Source organism: Carassius gibelio, chromosome A15 (genome assembly GCF_023724105.1).
Source record: "Carassius gibelio isolate Cgi1373 ecotype wild population from Czech Republic chromosome A15, carGib1.2-hapl.c, whole genome shotgun sequence".
NCBI classification, from domain to species: Eukaryota; Metazoa; Chordata; class Actinopteri; order Cypriniformes; family Cyprinidae; genus Carassius; species Carassius gibelio.
In genome coordinates this window covers 14,249,995-14,268,158 of record NC_068385.1, presented here as the reverse complement: position 1 = coordinate 14,268,158, position 18,164 = coordinate 14,249,995, and the positions used below count along the sequence as shown (strand labels likewise).

Sequence of the window (18,164 nt, the reverse complement as noted above, 5' to 3'; positions counted from 1 at the left end):
TTTGCACTATAATTTGCATAGTGTATATTGCGGTAATTGGTCTATATAATGCGCGGCTCGTTGGTCTAGGGGTATGATTCTCGCTTCGGGTGCGAGAGGTCCCGGGTTCAAATCCCGGACGAGCCCAAGTTTTCTTTCAGTAATTAATTGACTCACAGCGTTCAGTGTAAATCTGCCGTGATGAATTCTGGATACAAAATATACAAATACAGTTTGATTAGTAGGTATACTACAAACAATTATTTAATACGCAAACAATGAGCAGTGTTCTTTTTCTATAGTTTAAACTCCATTGCAGGGAACCTTTTTTGTACAACACGGAAAACAGGAGAGAATCTGTGATTGTAGCATTTAATATGAGCATATTCTAACGCCTCTAGTAACGTTACGCGTGTCATATAGCTGTTTGACTTATTTTTATTCCTAGAGACTGTTAATAATTTGAGCATGAAATCGATTCTTTCGAACAGTTCTTTTTAAAAAATCGTTTCGGATTCAGTGATTCTTTACGTCATGACGTAGTTATGAAATAACGCGGCATATTTAAAGAGCTCGTTGACCGTTAAATCACTGGTCTCCAAATCAACAATGTAGCATAGTGTTAGCGTTTTGGGTACGTTATGCTTAGTACCGCTATTCAATCTTGTATATTTGTACGAGTGTTTAATTTGATAACGTTGAATCATTGTGTTAATTAAGGCTGTTGTCGATCCACACATATTTGCAGAACAGTAACATTCTATTTTGCCAAATCTAGATACAATTTGAGGAGAAAATAATGTTCAAAAACATCACAAATGACCATTGAATCTTGCACAGAGACATGGTTTGGTTGCTACAAACATGTCTGAGATCATCAAAATATTCAAACAAACTATTCAAAATATTGAAAATAGGTTATTTTAAGAGCTTATAATTGTCCGGTCTCTGATGCTGCCATCTACAGGATACACGGCTTTAATGAGAGAATCAATTGTTGCCAACTTATTTTCAGAGGAAGTTGCTAAAGGAAGGTGGAATTATTTTTATTTTTTTGCTAAACAATGTTGTGACGTCATTGCGCGATGCCGTCATTACATAATCACGACGCACATCTCAGCAAAAATATATTTTTGTTTGTTAATTTAGATTTGTTGGGGAAATAATATTCCTAAAACAGGAATGACAATCTTTTAAACAACACTGAATTATTGAACACACAATTTAAGTTTTATTAGCTAGTAAACTTGTAAAACTACACATTCGGAAGAAATGTATTAGTAGTTAGTATGCTATAAGAAAAGTATGTGAAAACGGCACAGTGAGTCTATGAGTACTATGTTAATTCTCGTTTTTTTTCTTTTTTTTTTTTTTTTACCTGAATTTTAGATTAAGCATTGTATTTTGGGGTTATATATATATGTACATATATTCTGATTACTGTAAAGCTGCTTTAACAATCTTCTTCTTTTTATTATTATTATTATTATATAACTATTTCTATAACGGTTTCTATACAGAAATGTTTATTTCTGTATAAATAAACATAACTAACGTGTAGTCATTATTTCTGTGTGAAAAACATTCACATCTGATTAAAAGAGTTTCGAACTTATAGATTATGCAACACATAGTAACATGAACTGTTAATGTAGAAAAAAGGTAATTTTGTGTTTCAAACAAGAGAAACAAAGACAGAACTAGGTACAAGAAACATTTAAAATGATATAATAGTTTAGTTGTACTATGTTGTAGTAGTTTTCACGTCAAAGTAAATCCGACACTACAAATCTTATACTAGCGCCATGTATATTTAATCCACAACTTCACGAGATGTTGATATTAGTATGATTATTAGAGAGAGCTGTTCACTCGAGAATCGTTTCGAACGAATCAGGTTTGTGAACGGATTCGACCGAATCATTGAAAAGATCCGACTCAAATGAACGATTCGCTAATCGCTACCAAATGGCTGGTGCATTATGGGATCGAAACGAATTGCATTGTGGGTTGGCACGCCAACAAATACTAGTGTTTCATTCTTGCGCGCCTTGTTCATTTGTGTAATGTTGAGATGATTGTATTAATGGCATCATAACTAATAGAGTATCTACAAAGATTTGAAAGGTTTTCATCAGATATTAAATGCACAATGCCAAATTTCTGTGCCGCTCCGAACTGTACCAGGAAAAGCACACAGTCCGATTTAGCTTTCTTTAGGTTTCCGAGGGACCCGGAGAGGTATGGCTTTAAATATATATATACAGCTTCATAATATTATCGTTCTGTGTTTAGATGGCGTTTACTAAACCTGACGACTGAAATGAAAGTACTTCCTGAAGCTGCTGAAGATCTCTCGGACAGAGCTGAAGTGCAATTAGTGCTCGACACGATACGATATCAGTACAAGGCTTCTCACTCACATCGTGATGATATAATGTCATTCGCTAAAGTTTTTGGTGAATCACTTGTTAACAGAAGTTTAGATAGTGTAGACTGTTCTTCTGCTCTTAACTGAACATTTTGAATTAGGGCCATTCTACAAAATCTGTCCAAAATGCTGTCCCACCACCAGAAAACACGTTTAAAAAGCATTTAAGTTTTTAGATGTTTATTAAGATCCTTCTTTTATCTAAATATTGAAAATATTAATAAGCTTAATATATATAAAAATAATCATTATTTATTGCATACGTTCTATTGGGAGGTGGCTGCCCCGAACCATAACCCCTTCATTTCAATTTCTGAAAATTAAATTGTTTCCCATTGTTGTTTTTCAAAATATCTTTTTAATTCTTTTAAAATGTGAAGTTACAAAATATATATATTTATTTTATGTTTTCTTTGTAAATTATGAAACTGTGTTAAAGTGTCCCACGTTTTCCATGTTACCACCGAAACAGTGAATGTTTTAGTCCATTGGCTAAGTTAATTTTACCTCTAAAACACTGTTTTTTCCTGCAGTTAAGCACACTTTTTGGAGAGTTATTCCATATCCTGTCATTTTTATGTGTGTACAACTGTTTAGAACTGTGCTAGCTAACCATGTGCTGATTAGCATCTTTGAGATCAAAAGTTCAAAATGATCTGATATTGTCACTACCGAAACATTTGGTGGCGTTTCTGTATCATTGTGTCGGTAGTGGGAAAAAAAGGAACAAATAATCCTCATATTTGGGGACAATAAGCTAAATTTCAGTACAGTTATGCAGTTTAGTATTTTAGTAATGTTTTAGTATGCAAGGTACAATTCTTTCATGTGATCTGGTCGCTACCAAAGCATTACTGTCACAACTGAAACATGGGATGTTTTGTCAAAAATAACTATACTTAATTATCAACTAAGAAGATAGTTTTTTGTAAAATTCAGTATATTCTAATGAATCCTTAATTTTGAAATCAGTAAGATGAACGTTTTGCCATTTACAAAGAAAAATTGGATTCAGAATACCACAAATCACCTGAAATACTTGAAATATCCTTAAAATTGTAATTATTGATTTATACACACACACACAATGTATATAAACAAAATGTTAATAGGTCAGTATAACTTTTCTAATTAAATTATTATTATTATTTTCAGTAGGACAAATATACCAAAACTGAAAATACAATATGAGAATTAACTGCACAGTTACTAGAAATGTGTATCTTGGATATTATACCATTTGGATAAATTATATTAGTAATATACTATGATGTTTTATTGCAGGTGTTGAATAGATCTCACCTCTTCTAACTTTGTAATACAAATATATATTGTTAATCAAAATCCAGTGTTTAAATTGGAGAGAGAAAAACACCATGATGTAGCAGCTACCGTAGTTTCCATCAACAAAGCATATGAATATAAACGTCAGCAGTGTTCAGTGTTTTTTCATTTGTTCAGTTCTCCTGGCTAATAAGTGAATAAGTGTTTTCTACAAAAAGCGTTATACAAGAAATGAGTCATTGTGTATTTATTAAAACTTTATTTGCACAGATGTAGGTTGTGGGTGGAGAACTGTCGCCGGGCAGATCTGGAGGAGAAAACTCCGGATCAGCTGAACAAGCACTACCGACTGTGTGCCAAGCACTTTGAACCAGCCATGATATGCAAAACTGTAATGCACTGTAATTTGTCAATTGTTTTGTTTTTGATTATAAGCATTTAACGTTACTCTTAGTACAGAAACCTTAATGTTTTCTCATATTATCTCTAAAGACTTAAAGGGTTACTCCACCCAAAAATGTTGTCATTAATCACCCATGTCGTTCCAAACGTGTAAAAGCTTTGTTCATCTTTGGAACACAGTTTAAGATAGTTTGGCGCTACACTGATTTGGAGAGATGCAGAGGAGAGGAATTGTCGAATAAAGTCATTATTTTTATTTTATTTTTGTCCAAAAAGTATTGTTGTCACTTTATAATGTTACGGTTAAACCACTGATGGCAGATGGACTATTCTGACGATGCTTTTCGTACTTTTCTGGACCTTGACACTGTTTTTTTACTTGGCAGTCTATGGGACTCAAGTCTCCCTGTTTTCATCCCAAAATATCTTAAATTGTGTTCCGAAGACGAACAAAACTTTTACGGGTTTGCAACGACATTTTTGGATGGATTAACCCTTTAAAGGTCTTGTTTTCTGTCAAAATCCATAATGATTGTTACTGTTTTTTCAGAGCCCTTACAGGACAGTACTAAGGGACACTGCTATTCCCACGATTTTTGATTTAACCAGCCACCTCAGCAATCCTCACAGCAGACATCGCAAACGCATCAAAGTTCTGGTAGAATTTTTTTTATCATCGCTGTTTTTATTAAACTTTTTTTTTTAACGAAAAAAAAGTGTCATATTTCAAAGTCCAAAGTATATTTCACATTCTTAATAAGTTAATAAATGTAACTATAAATTAGCATGGTAGTGATAAAGTGACACTTTCCATTCCTGTTTTACTCAGACAGATGAAGAGGTTCGGAAAATCAAAGAAAGAAGATGTGAGTAAGATATCGTTGATTATTACACCGCTCTGTGGAATACTTGATTCTGATTGGTCAGTTGCAACATTTAGCGGGCAGATAATTTTTAATATTCGCCTTTGCCTACGGCACCACTGTGTATCACTCTGTGAAGCTGAAACTGATCAATTGATTAACCTGATTAAAAATGTAGCTCTGAATGATCATTGCTTTGAACATTTGTGTGTCTGTTTCTTTAGTGGAGTCTTCAATTGAACAGCTGCTCTCAAAAAAAGACTGTGATGCTCAGGATGACAGCGAGAAAGCCGACGCCATCCCTCAGCTGACGCCTGAGCAAAAAGACCTGAGAGAGTTCTTAAGGTCTTCCTTTGAAGTCATGGTTTTGATAGGAAGGCAGCACTTTCCATTCAGTAATGCAAGAGAAGATGAGATGCGCTCTAAGGAGGAGGAACGGCATTTGACTAATAGTAACTTTCAAGCGCTAATTGAGAACCGTATCAATGCAGGTGATGAATATCTTCGGAGGAGGTTTGAGGCAGCGGCTGTTAATGAGGAATATTGTTCGGTCATCCAGCAGAGGCAGCTGCTGGAGGTTTGCGAGAGATTTGTCCGTGAAGAGATCCTTCAGCAAGTCCGAGAATGCCGCTTCTTTTCCATCATCACAGGGGCGTTAGTAAAGTTCCCAGAAGGAGAGCACCTTCCCATATTCCTGCGCTTTGTAGACCAGGCAAACACTCTTAGAGAGGAATTCATAGAGTTCCTCTCGTTTGAAGGAGAGGAGGTCGCCGTTGCTGAGAGATTGGAGACTCAGTTGACGAAGGGATGGGGCTTGAGTATGGAGCACTGCAGAGGACAAGCGCATGTGGGATCTGGTATACTTGGCACCAAGATGAAGGTCATCGCTGGCCAACTCAAGGAGAAATATCCCATGGCGGTGATCACGCCCACTTCCACCTGTGCACTCAATGTTCATCTTGCTAACGGCATGCCACTGACTGGAGTGCAAGATGTGATGTCCATTCTGAAGAAGACGAATGCGTTTTTTAAAGCATCTCCGTTGCTGCAGAGTGAACTTGATAATGCTATCTCCATCCTGTGTCAGGGAAACATAGAAAAAGAAAACATTCTCAAAGAGGACTCGCGTTCAACTTGGACTGATCTTCATAATGTGTTTGAGATGGCCGTCGATTTGATGGAGGCGCTTCTGCTGTGCATGGACAGCATACACGACAATGAGGATCTGAAGTGGAATGACCAAATCACCAGTGACGCTTACGCCATTGCTGAGGCCTTGGCGGACTTTGAGTTCATTGTGACGTTGGTTATTTTGAAGAATGCATTGTCTTTTACCAGAGCTTTTGGTAAGAACCTACAAGGAGAAACCATTGATGTGTTTTTTGCGGCCAACAGCTTAACAGCTGTACTTCATTCATTGCACGAGGTATTGGACAATCTTGAAGTGTACCATGAATTCTGGTTTGAAGAGGCAGTCAGTTTGGCGACTGCAATGGAGATCCCAGTGAAAGTCCCGAGGTTGTTCCTTCGGAAGCAACAGGTGCTGGAGACCATGGAAATACAGGCGGAGTCGTTCTTTAAGGAGTATCTTACTCTGCCGGTTATGGAGTACATCACGCAGGAGGTCAAGGACGTCTTCTCTGAGAATCAACTCAAGGCGCTCAAGTGCTTGTCTCTCGTCCCTGCAGTCATGGGCCAAATGAGGTTTAATACTTCCGAGGAGACCCATGCCGACATTTACAGGAGTGATTTGCCCCATCCAGACACACTGCCCGCTGAACTACATTGTTGGAGGATAAAATGGAAACACAGAGGGAAGGAAGTAAGCTTGCCATGCACCATTCACAAAACCCTTCAGCACTCTGATGTCAAGTTCTTCCCTAATGTTAATGCATTTTTGAAAATATTAGCCACGTTGCCAGTGCTGAAGCTAGATGGGAATCACTGTGAAACCGCCCAACGACGCTTACAAGCTTACCTCACAGACACTGCGGTAAACCAAAGATGTAAGAATCTGGCTGTGCTGAATATCAATTATCATATAAAAACAGACCTGGAAGAAATGGTTCAGTGTTATTTAAAAACTTACCCAGAAGAAAGTGAGAGTGATTAACGTGTGTGTATGTATAGACTCTCCAAGTTTTCAACCGCAAAAATCTTTAAGCTGGAAATGAGTTGTGTAATTAATTTGAAATTACCCTTTGTTTTTCATCACAATGCCAGTTGTTTATTTTCTCTTTTTTTTTCCCCCCCTGGCGAAATATAGTACTATTTTTACATTTGTGAGGACCTTCAAAAGATTCACCAGTTAAGCATCTGCAATTTGCAGAGTGGTCTTGCTTTGTGTTTGCTCGACTTTCTTGACTTCACTGATAAATGACGGAAGAAAAACTTTAAAAATCAACCATTAAATACAAGTTTTTTTTTGTATAAAGTGGCCCAAAGTGTAAATAAAATGAAAGCACTTTTGATGCATTCTTCTATAAGGATGTAAATTCTTCCTAATGTCACAGGTGTACACTACTGCGGCTAGCCCATTTTATATTTTCTTGGTGGCTACAAAAAGATCCCTGTAGATATGCATTTAATAAAAGTAAGAAAACGTTTGGTACAGTATTTGTTCACCTTAAGTGTTATTTATTAAAAATACAACTGTTCTTTATTAGTTCTTCAGGTCCATTAAATATTAATAGCTCCATAAGATATCAAAATATACTTCTTTTAATTAAAAAAATGTATTAGTAAACATTGAAATTAACATTAGTTAATATTAATACAGCATTTGTTATTCATTGCTAGTTCATGCTGACTAATGTATATATCCAGTTTCAACAAATGAAACTTGAAGCATTACCATTTACTCTTTGGAAATGTAGTGGTATATTTATTCCTATGAAAAACAGGAACTGAAACAGATTTGACATTCATGTATCAATATTGTTGGTGATAACCAGATCAATTTTAGTCTTGCTCCAGTAGATATCCAACTAAAGAGTTTTGCATAAAAATACAAAAGATGCAGAGCACTGCTTCATGCAGACAGCATTCTGTCTTCTGTTGTTTAATTTTTACACAATGTGGTAACTAGTGTATGGAAACAAAAGTTATATTTTGTGAGCACCATCGGTTTCGCGGGATCACTGTCTTTATTAATGTTTAGTAAATATTTTGAAAATGCGATAAATCCTGTTTGCTATGCAAAAGCTAAATGCATAAAATAAATTGAAAAGTGATGTTAAACGTTATAGTGCATGGATAACATCTTTTGGTTTGTATTTAGTCAATTCCACATTGGTCCCGAAGAGAGCAGCATTTGCATGTATTTTCTTAAAACAATTATATAGGATTTTTAACTAGCGTCAATAGATGGGTGGGTTCAATTACAATACATACTGTAAGTTTGTTAATGAGAGCGTACCAAACCTGAAATACCCAAGGAGCTGCTGCAGGTCTCTTATTGATTCAAGAGGGTTTGTATCCATGTGCGTGCAAATTTAAAGCACTCAAACTAAAAAAAAAACTGTTGTTGCCTTACGTATGTTGTTGCCTTACTTTTCATTCCACCACTGATTAAGGGGAAAAGACAAAAGAGTGGAAATTTGAGGATACAGAACAGCAGGCCAAACAGATTGTGCATGTGTGCAAATAATCTCTTATCCAAGAAATCCATTAGAAAGGCTTGCACTAAGGTTTATGACGTCAGTTCTTTTTTCTTATTTGTCACTTTTGCCACTTTGTCTGCTTCTGAAATTTCTGACATGGTATTTGAATTGGGATAAGGTATTACTTTACAGTTTGCCCATGCATTGTGGATGCAATGGAAGTTAGATGCAGAGCACTGACGGCATCACTGATATATGCACTGAGCTGACTGGGCCCCACCCCATGGGTTACACACAAGGAAACACATCCACATGCAACACATGCTGCTATCAATGCAGGCACCACTAGATGGTATGTTGTACACATGTAAGAATGAAAAGAACAAAAGAAAAGTGGATGTAGCTTCATTCATGCAGGGTGGGTCCGATATCCACCCCAGATTTTAAAACTATACATGCATGTCATGTTTAATTGGCCCATAACACCTAATAAAAAATTGCAAACAATAAAATATCATAATTTGATATTGTATATGACATACCTTTTGCATATAAGTGCGGGAATATTTTGTACATGTAAGTGTTTTTAATTTATTCAGTAATACATTTTGTTAAAATCGACACCGTTGTCCCTTTAGCACATGTGCTCAATTTTATTAAATGTATCTCAATAATAGAAGTTTTAAATATTGTTTATGGCAGTTGTATCTGTATTATGATATGTTTTTATAGTTCACAGCTGTGAAATACACCAACAACTAATTTTAGACCCTTATATCATGTAATATGCTATTAACCGGTCTTCAGATCAACAAGTCCCAAAAACATGTAGCGTTCGCTGGTAGAAATGGTTTAAGTCGTGGGTGGATGTGGAGGTGTTCCAGTCTTGAAATGGTTAAACGAGCGGCGTCTCCACCCGATGCTGGACAGACGCTGACGGCTGCAGGTGATAGTTCTCTCCGCAGACCACGAGCGATTTCCGAGGAAACACGGGAACCGGGGCGGTGTCTTGTCATACAACTGTCAACGGACTCGCCTGGACGGTGTCGTTTCTATAAAGAAATCTTAAATGTACATCCGTAACTGAGAGAAAACAAGCGCGTCGAAATTACTCGCCGAGAGAAGTGCGCAAGCGCGTGCGCTACGATACAGGGAATATCTACAATCTGGACGGATTTCTCTTATTTTAAGGGACATTTAATGGAAACAGCATAGTTGTTCTGATTTAAAAAAAAAAAAAAAGATTGTATGCGTTGTAGTCCTCATTTCTGAATCGTTTCTCGTAAGATTCAAGGCTTCGCCTCGTCGTTATCGATCATGGCATGGCCCTGTATCACCAGGGCTTGCTGCATCAACCGCTTCTGGAGTGAGTTCGACAAAGGTGACATTGCAGTGCCTTTGGTATACACGAAGTATTCAGATGTGGCCGAGGTGCAACATCTGCACCCTCAACCCAAACCATTAATATCACAAAAGCCGGTCATCACAGAATCCCAGCCTGCCCATGGCGCTCATCACGAGGCGTTGACCAGAGCGACTCTCGCCGCAGCTGATGCCGCTGCAGCAGCATCTCAAGACGGCTCAGGCGCTTCTGTGATGCGCCAGGATTTCAAAGCATGGAGTGTGCGTCCGGAACGAAGCTGCAAACCCAGAAACGAGTATCAGCCATCAAAGACCCCTTTCAACAACTTGACTCAGTACCAGAAAGATTACAAACCGTGGCCCGTTCCGAAAAGAGGAGATCATCCGTGGATCCCCAAACAACCCACTCCTGCTGCACCTTGTAAGGCGGAGAGCAAGTTCTCCAAACAGGAGCAGGCCACTTCAGAGGTTGAGACCGGTGTGGAAAAATGTGAGATTGAAGAAAAACAGCACGAAAAAGAGAGTAAAGAAAGGAGAAAGAAGTTAGACAAAAAAGAGCATGTGTCAGAGGGGATCAAAATGCAGCCAGATGTTCCTGTGGAGGGAAAGAGGAGGTCTGCTGCAGATGTTGTCAACAGGCAGATTAAGGAGGAAGTCACATCTGGAAGTTCATATAGGTAGATATAATACAAATCTGTTTCATTTTTATGAATTTTGTCATTGTCAAGTAAACCTGGTCATATTGCCTGGCAATATATATCTTATCTGGCGATATCTATCTTATTGGGATTGGCTGATTCCTAGGTAGCAATTTTTGGTTCCCAGAACATCCTAAGGTTAGTTTTCAGCATCTGCTAACAATGTCCTTGTCTAATCACTTTTACATTAATTTTTAGTAAATATTATATGAAACTGTTCATTTCAGCAGTTTTGTGTGCATCATTCTTTTGCATTCATTTAATTGTTGCATTGTGTATCTGCATTTTATCAGCAACTTACCAGTGTAATTTCCTCTTAAGTGGGTGTCTGAAGCGTTTTTATTTTTTTATTTTTTTTAACACCAAAATATGTCAAGTCATTCTAGAGTCTTCAGATGATTTTGTGCACACTCACTCTGCATGAAGCTGTAATACAAGACCTCAATGTCCCAATTAGTTTGTCCTGATTTCTTTACAAGGCATCTGTTTTGGTTGGGTAATTATGCTGTATATTGACTTTACTCTCTTTAAATAGATCTGTACCTCAATTTTTGATGGCATTTAAACAAAGCATATACATTACCTTATGGTTGCTGATCTGTTATCTTTAGTCATGTTATTTGTTTTAGTTTTCTGACAATGAACCATAAACCACTTATGATTACACTATGTGTAGTTATTTAAGCCTAAGATTAATTTACAAAATGTCTGTGTTTCTCCAGGAGGGAGTTCAAGGCTTACAGAGATGTCAAACCAGTGAAACCCATCAAAGCCAAATCTCAGTACAAACCCCTAGTGGAGGAGAAGACCTACCTGGAGACCAGTTACAGTGCCACCTATAAAGGAGAGCAGGTCAAGCCTCATGCCACAGACAACAAGCTGCTGGATCGCCGTCGGATACGAAGTCTGTACAGTGAACCAAGCAAAGAGTCCAGCAAGGTAGGATGCTTTCTCAGGTGCCCTGTTTTATTACCATAGTGATGAACTCAATAATTTCAGATATGAGGGCTATCATCAGAAACTTAATTGTACTGTGAGAGGTGAAATTGTAATGCAAGATTATGAATTTTTCAGAAATATTTAATTAATATGAGCCTCTAACATCTGTCACTCTAATGCCATCAGTTCTGAGATAGAAAAACGAAGTCTTGAAGGGATAGTTCATCCATTAATTTACCCCATAACACTCCATGCAGTGCTATTTGAGTATTATTTGTAAACTATTAAAGTTCTTTTCAGATTTAATTCTAAGTAATTAATGTGCTTTTGTAATTTTTATTATTTTTTGTTAAAATTTATATAGTTTTATTTTATTTTATATTTTTGTTTTAATTTTAGTTTTAAGTATTTTTAGCTCTTCAATCTAAACTTATATTTCAGTTAGTTGTGGAGGCAAAATTTCTTTTCAAAGCATTTGTTTATGTTTACGTTTTTCATCTAATATTTTACTTTAATTTTGTTATATTTCAAACTGTATTTTAATTAATGAAAAATGTATAATAGTTTTAGTTAACAATAACATCACTGACTGCATGACTAATTTTCTTAGGAGACATTTTGAAGAATTGTACTGGTTGCTATTTGCAATGCCATTAACTCCCATGGGTATGGGACTTTCCATCTTAAAAATACAAAAAGTGGCGTAGTGAATGGGTGCCGTCAAAATGAGAGTCCAAACAGCTGATAAAGACATCACAAGAATCCACAAGTAATCCCCACAACTTCAGAAAAAAAAAAAAACTGAAAAGTTTGTAAGAAACTTCCAAATTTCTCCAAATCTATGTTTTAATCATGGATGTCCTGTGGTTGAGTAAATATGTTCATTTTTGGGTGAACTATTTCTTTATAGAAACGATTTGTTCATGGAACGGACATCAGGGGCTTTATTATTCAGAATCTCTATCATTAAAACATTTTGAATATTAAAGGTGCTGTATGTAAGTTTGACTCTACTAAACCATAATATGTTTGCAGATATTTAAGAAACATGCTAAGTTAACACACTTGTTTATCTGAAAAAGAATGCTACAGGCAGTTATTCTCTTTTGAAAATGTGCTTTCCGGGCCTGAAAGTCGGTCTCTGTTTTGGTTTGTGAAACTCGCCCATTGGCAGTTCACCCAATTGTGTCTCGGCACCCGGGTTGCCATTTGGCAGAAGACACAGTGTATTTCATTTCATTCATCGTCAAGTGCCTTCGTTCCTGTTGGTGTCAATCTGGCAACCTCCGTCAAATATGAGGAGGAGGGGCCAGGTGGAAAAAACCTCCAATATTTTGAATTTGGACTCCAATACCTAGTTCAACCACTCTGTGTTAATCCTACATACAGTACATTAAGTAAAGAATTAAGATTTATAGATTAAGGTTTGTGTCCTGAGTAGGGCTGTCAAAATTACTCAAAAATGATGTTCGAATATTCCCTCTAAAAAATACACAAATATTCAAACTATTCGAACATCTGGTTGTGCATGTTGTCAATGACGCGCATTACGTCAATAACAGGCCAAAATAATACAAAGAGACATTACTACTTGTAAAGATAGTGTATTTAAGTATAAACAAATATATGACAATGTATTACCTACACAAAAACAAGGAAATCAACTAATGGCCAAGACTGCAGACCTCACGCTCTCTCACCCTCACGTTCTCTGCGCATAACGGTTTAAATGAACAAACAAATTTTTGTGCAAGCAATTTAAGGTCACGACTGTTGTCCCAAATATAGCAGGCTTCATTCAGTGATTGAAACAAATATTATTAACATTAATTGAAGTTTTACAGCATATAGAACTGACATTGAATGCTCCGAGTGAGCTGTGCTGTGGTAAACATGGAACTTTTCCTTGACATGAAACGATAAATAATCAAACCTCGGATCCATTGCTTGACAGAACTCCCCGAAGCGTGCCCCATCCGTGATACTGATCGGTCTCATGTCCTTACAAATGAACGAAATTATTTTATCTATGGCCTCTTGTCATGTTGCAGACAAAGAGCTTTCGGCGGGCGATGCAAAGTAACATTAAGTGTCAAGACGTGACTGTTTAGCTGGAGTTCCACACATTATGCCATGCTCATTTAGGTGCACATTTCTGAGATGTGATCTCATCTTGCTAGTGGTCGAAGCATGGTATGCTAACTGTATCTTAAATAGCTTGCATACAACTTTATCTCGCGGGGCCAACAATTTTACCTCACTTTCTCTGCTGCGGTCGAGTTGGGCTCTGCACTTGCGAGCATCTTCAATGAAGACGCGTTAACTTTCAGCAGTGATGCTGTGCCAGACAGTGCAACTCCTTTGAGGCTGTGACCTGTCCCTGAACCCTCAGGCGCGCTAGCGGACAACCACGCCTCTTCTACCGCGGGCCTTTTTTCCCACATTTTTTTTTTATTCGAATATTAACTTTCACCTTCAAAATTCGTTTTTTAAATACATATTCAAATTTAGAATATTTGTTTACAGCCCTAGTCCTGAGTAGTATATTCTTCAAAATTTCTTGAGTCGTCTTCCACAGAAGAAAGTAATACTAGTTTGGAAATAAAAATAACAGATTTTTCATTTTGGGTTAAAATGATTCCTTTTTAATGGAAAACCAAATATGTTAAACTAGGACCGTCTTTTAGTGTTGATGTGCATGTAATGTGTTGATGTAGCCCCTCCCTCTCTCACTCTCATAGGACTGTTCTGACAGTGACAGAAGCTCTGTTCTGTAGTCAGGTGTGTTCAGTGATTCTTTTGGACAGCATGGATCTAGAGTATTTCACCATACAGCTGCCCCATCACAGAGATCCTCAGTGGGACCATTGCTGATTAAATCCCCTTTACAATGAGGATTTTCTGAACACTGTTTTTTTTCTTTTGCATGAAACGGTAGTATCTTCACTATCAAGAGGGGCTCTCTTTGGTTTGCATTGCAAGTGTATAGAAATTATTTGTGCAAGGTTTCTGGCTTCAGAAACATGGAGCAGAAGTGGTTGAGTGCCAAGAGATACTAATAGGGCTCCACTCCATTAGTATCAAAACTAAGCTCACATTGACCACTGTGGTAATGCTATTGTGCAAAGCACAACATTGCTAGAATATGGAAACCTTGCAAAACAACAGAAATGTTCTATAATTGGAAAGTGAAGGTTAACTAGTCACATATTATATATGCTATATAACCTTTGTGACAAATGTTGATAGCTTGCTTTAAAGGACTTGGCTTAAACACAAGCTTTCATCACAAATGACTGCATCTCTTTTTTTGAGTTTGTAGAACAAATTACATTTTGTTTTAAACACATCATCTGCATTTAGCACATTCAAGGTCCACAATCACATCCTAACACGTATTTCTGTCATGAGATACTAACTTGGATGCCACAGTACTAACTGAATCATGATTCACATTTTCTAAATTATTTTATTGACATTGTAAATGTACAGTGTGCACTGGAGAGCCAGTGATCGTGTTATGACTGTAAATTACACACTTTTCCTGTTTATTTATTTGTTTCCTAACTCTATGGCCCGTCAGAAGGTCAGAAGGTGCTTAAGGTTTGTGGGTAAAAATGACAAATTACATTACACTACTGTTCAAAAACTCAAATACTTTAAGTCTCTTATGTCCAACAAGGTTGCATTTATTTTATAAAAAACTACAGTAAAACAGTAATATTGTGAATTATTATTATTCAAAGTAACTGTTTTCCATTTAAAATGCAGTTTATTCCTGTGATGGCAAAACTTTTCCGCTGCAATTATTGCAGTTTTCAGTGTTCCACAATTCTTCAGAAATCATTCTAATGTTGTCATTTTTCCATGCAATATTTTATCAGGATTATTTGATAAATAGAAAGTTCAAATGAAAACAGAAATCTTTTGGATTTTTGAAATAGAAATATCACTTTTGATCAACTTGCTTGATAAAAGTTTTCTCTCAGTGAATCAGTCAATCAATCAATCAATACATTTTACTGACCCCAAACTTTTGAATTGTAGTGTATATGGTAAAAGTAAAGTAAATTTTTATTTTTCGTGTTTACTTTTTAAAAACAAACAGGAATAGCATATGTATGTATATATCAGTTTGAAATAATGTACAATTGTCTCAATTTTTTTTTCTGTAGGTGGAGAAGCATAATATATTACTTTCCAAACCAAAAAAGACAACAAGCCATAGCAAAACAGTGAAAAAATCAAAGGAGAAGCCAATCGCTGGGAGTCAAGCTGACAAGAAGAAAACCTCAGTGAGCAACCGGGAGCCAAAGCCAGAAGGAGGGGTCACTAAGAAAAGCAAAGAAATGATCAACAGACTAGCTGAGACAAAAGATTAAGTGCACTTTTGTGTTTGGGGGGGTTGAGGAGGCTATAATATGGAATAGAGGACTCTCATCCCCTTGTTCATGACCTTACTCTAATGGCCCGACTCTGATGGTGTTGTTACCTACATGTTGTAGTGGAATAAGGTTTGTCTGCTTGATTTGTCTTGACTGTGTGGCCACTGTCCAGTCTGTTATGAATCTATATTTGCTTTTGGCCTGTGTCTGCTCCCTTTCCATATACATCAAAAGCTTTCTCTGTAGCAAAGATGATTCACGGATCCTTGTTGCATGCTGCCTCTGAGCAAACGGCCAAAATGCCTTATTATAAAAGATAAGGTTTTTGCTTTTTCTTGCATTCAAAAATATTTAGTGCAAAAATAAGGGTATTTTCTTTCAAGCAATGTGATATGGACTGTATTTAAAGTACAAGAACCACTCTAATTAAATGCATCAATAGCATTGCTCATACACTAAGATGTAATATTTGTCATTACACATTTGGATTATAACAATGTTGTATTCCTCACAAATGGTCAACAATGAACGCTAGAATGTCTTAACATCTAAAACTGCATGTTTAAAGGTTGTGTGACAGTGTTACACTTGAAATTAGCAGTTAGGAGCCTAACAAGTCAACAAGAGTACCATGTTCAACAAATGAACATGATCCAGCTTCACTTTTAAGAATCAAAAAGAGTATTTCAGATCTTTCGACAACAGTGCCAGTCATTTATAAAAAAAAACTAAGGCATGGTCTCTCTTAAAGTGTTATTGTAACCATGTGGTGTAGAGCTTTATGCTATGGAGACATATTTAAGGTTAGCTTGCTCTGCTCTCAATAAAGCAACATTCAGATGTGCTCTCATATGCATCATGCTTTGTAATAAGAGAATTTACTGATGTAAACCTAAAACTGCCTGCTTTCCTTGCATATGCTGTAATATGGATGATTGAATCGGGAAGAATGCTGCTAAGCATACAGCTGAGGTCCATGTGATTGACATACAGAAGCATGCCCTTCATAGTCATCTGTATGTTAATCATCATTCTGACTCAATCTGGTCTGGAGCGGTGAGAGCCCTCTCAGTGTAAATCTCCAGCCTCTTGGTCCCGAGCTCCTCCTGGGTTGTCCTACACGTGCTGAACACACTATTCTAGGTGCTATCCTCAAGCTATGCTTTCCATAACAGTAGTGCCTGTACATTGAGCAACACAGGGCCATCAGATGTCCAAGTGATAATTCTAAGTGTGATGTGCTTGTGTTGTGTGTGAGCTTGCACTGAATGAAACTGATTAAAATCGTAAAAACAATATATTTGCAATGTGGTTTGTGACTTTGAACTTTCATGGATGATAAATCATCCTTTAATGGAAAATGGCCTCATGCAATATAAATCTTTTAAAAGAACAGGAAATTGTCATTATTTATTTAAAACATAAATATATCTCTATACTATTCTATACTATACTATACTATATACATATATATGTCCACATAAAAACTGTTTCTTTGACTTAAGGGAATTTTCTACATATGGCTGAAGCACACTAGTGAAAAACTGATCCACTACACACACACACACACACACACACACACACACACACACACACACACACACACACACACACACACACACATATATATATATATATATATATATATATATATATATATATATATATTAAAGAGACATAATAAAATCATATATGTGAGTTTATGTAAGAATCTTACACTTTAAAAACATAGATGGGGATGGTTGTGCTGCCGGCTGTCATTGTCAGAAAAGAAACATTGCAGATGGACAGAACTCCAAGCAGCTACTCGGTCATCCTCACAAAATTCAATAAATAATTCAAGTCCCCAGCTCTGCATAGTGTTGGCTAATTCAAGTCACTGCACAATACTGTCTGGGTGTGGTTTAGTGAAAATGAAGACAATGAGACAATGTAGCTCCAAATTAAAAAAAATATTCTTACACAGTTGTTCCACTGAACTCTTAATGTAAAACTCTTCAAATGTACAACATCCCAGCTCTAAAGTTAGAGAACAGCACAAAAAAGTCACATTTTTAATTCCAACTACTTATTATCATATTTTAATTAACATTATTTTATTAATTTTATGTCTTTGAACTCCAGTAATACTACTAATAATTGCATAATATGTTTTTTCTTGTTCTGTCAAAATACATTGCAATGCACTGCCACACAGTTGTAAAGCTGTATTTACTCGA

General features: G+C 36.6%; 2 protein-coding genes and 1 non-coding gene across 3 annotated transcripts; all 3 read left to right on the top strand.

Annotated features, from left to right (window-relative positions):
* The first annotated feature begins 54 nt into the window (after positions 1-54).
* On the top strand, positions 55-126 carry trnap-cgg (transfer RNA proline (anticodon CGG)). The gene has a single exon. It is a non-coding gene; the product is annotated as a tRNA-Pro (tRNA).
* A 1,850-nt stretch (positions 127-1,976) lies between these two features.
* On the top strand, positions 1,977-7,575 carry LOC128029404 (52 kDa repressor of the inhibitor of the protein kinase). The gene is made up of 5 exons (XM_052617183.1): positions 1,977-2,220; positions 3,965-4,085; positions 4,647-4,754; positions 4,926-4,962; positions 5,184-7,575. Exons 1-5 carry the CDS (start codon positions 2,132-2,134, stop codon positions 7,070-7,072), a joined length of 2,244 nt encoding a protein of 747 aa, XP_052473143.1. The 5' UTR covers positions 1,977-2,131; the 3' UTR covers positions 7,073-7,575.
* A 1,638-nt stretch (positions 7,576-9,213) lies between these two features.
* Positions 9,214-17,241, top strand: LOC128028604 (microtubule-associated protein 6). Its single transcript, XM_052615870.1, has 3 exons — positions 9,214-10,600; positions 11,344-11,560; positions 15,736-17,241. The coding sequence occupies exons 1-3, from the start codon at positions 9,879-9,881 to the stop codon at positions 15,940-15,942; spliced, it is 1,146 nt and encodes a 381-aa protein (XP_052471830.1). The 5' UTR covers positions 9,214-9,878; the 3' UTR covers positions 15,943-17,241.
* The last annotated feature ends 923 nt before the right edge of the window (positions 17,242-18,164 follow it).

Coding starts and splice junctions, on each gene's coding strand:
- LOC128028604 (XM_052615870.1), top strand. CDS start 9,879: ATGGCATGGCCCTGTATCACCAGGGCTTGCTGCATCAACCGCTTCTGG. Junction 10,601..11,343: donor ACATCTGGAAGTTCATATAG/GTAGATATAATA, acceptor GTGTTTCTCCAG/GAGGGAGTTCAAGGCTTACA. Junction 11,561..15,735: donor CAAGCAAAGAGTCCAGCAAG/GTAGGATGCTTT, acceptor TTTTTTCTGTAG/GTGGAGAAGCATAATATATT.
- LOC128029404 (XM_052617183.1), top strand. CDS start 2,132: ATGCCAAATTTCTGTGCCGCTCCGAACTGTACCAGGAAAAGCACACAG. Junction 4,755..4,925: donor GCAAACGCATCAAAGTTCTG/GTAGAATTTTTT, acceptor TGTTTTACTCAG/ACAGATGAAGAGGTTCGGAA. Junction 4,963..5,183: donor GAAAATCAAAGAAAGAAGAT/GTGAGTAAGATA, acceptor CTGTTTCTTTAG/TGGAGTCTTCAATTGAACAG.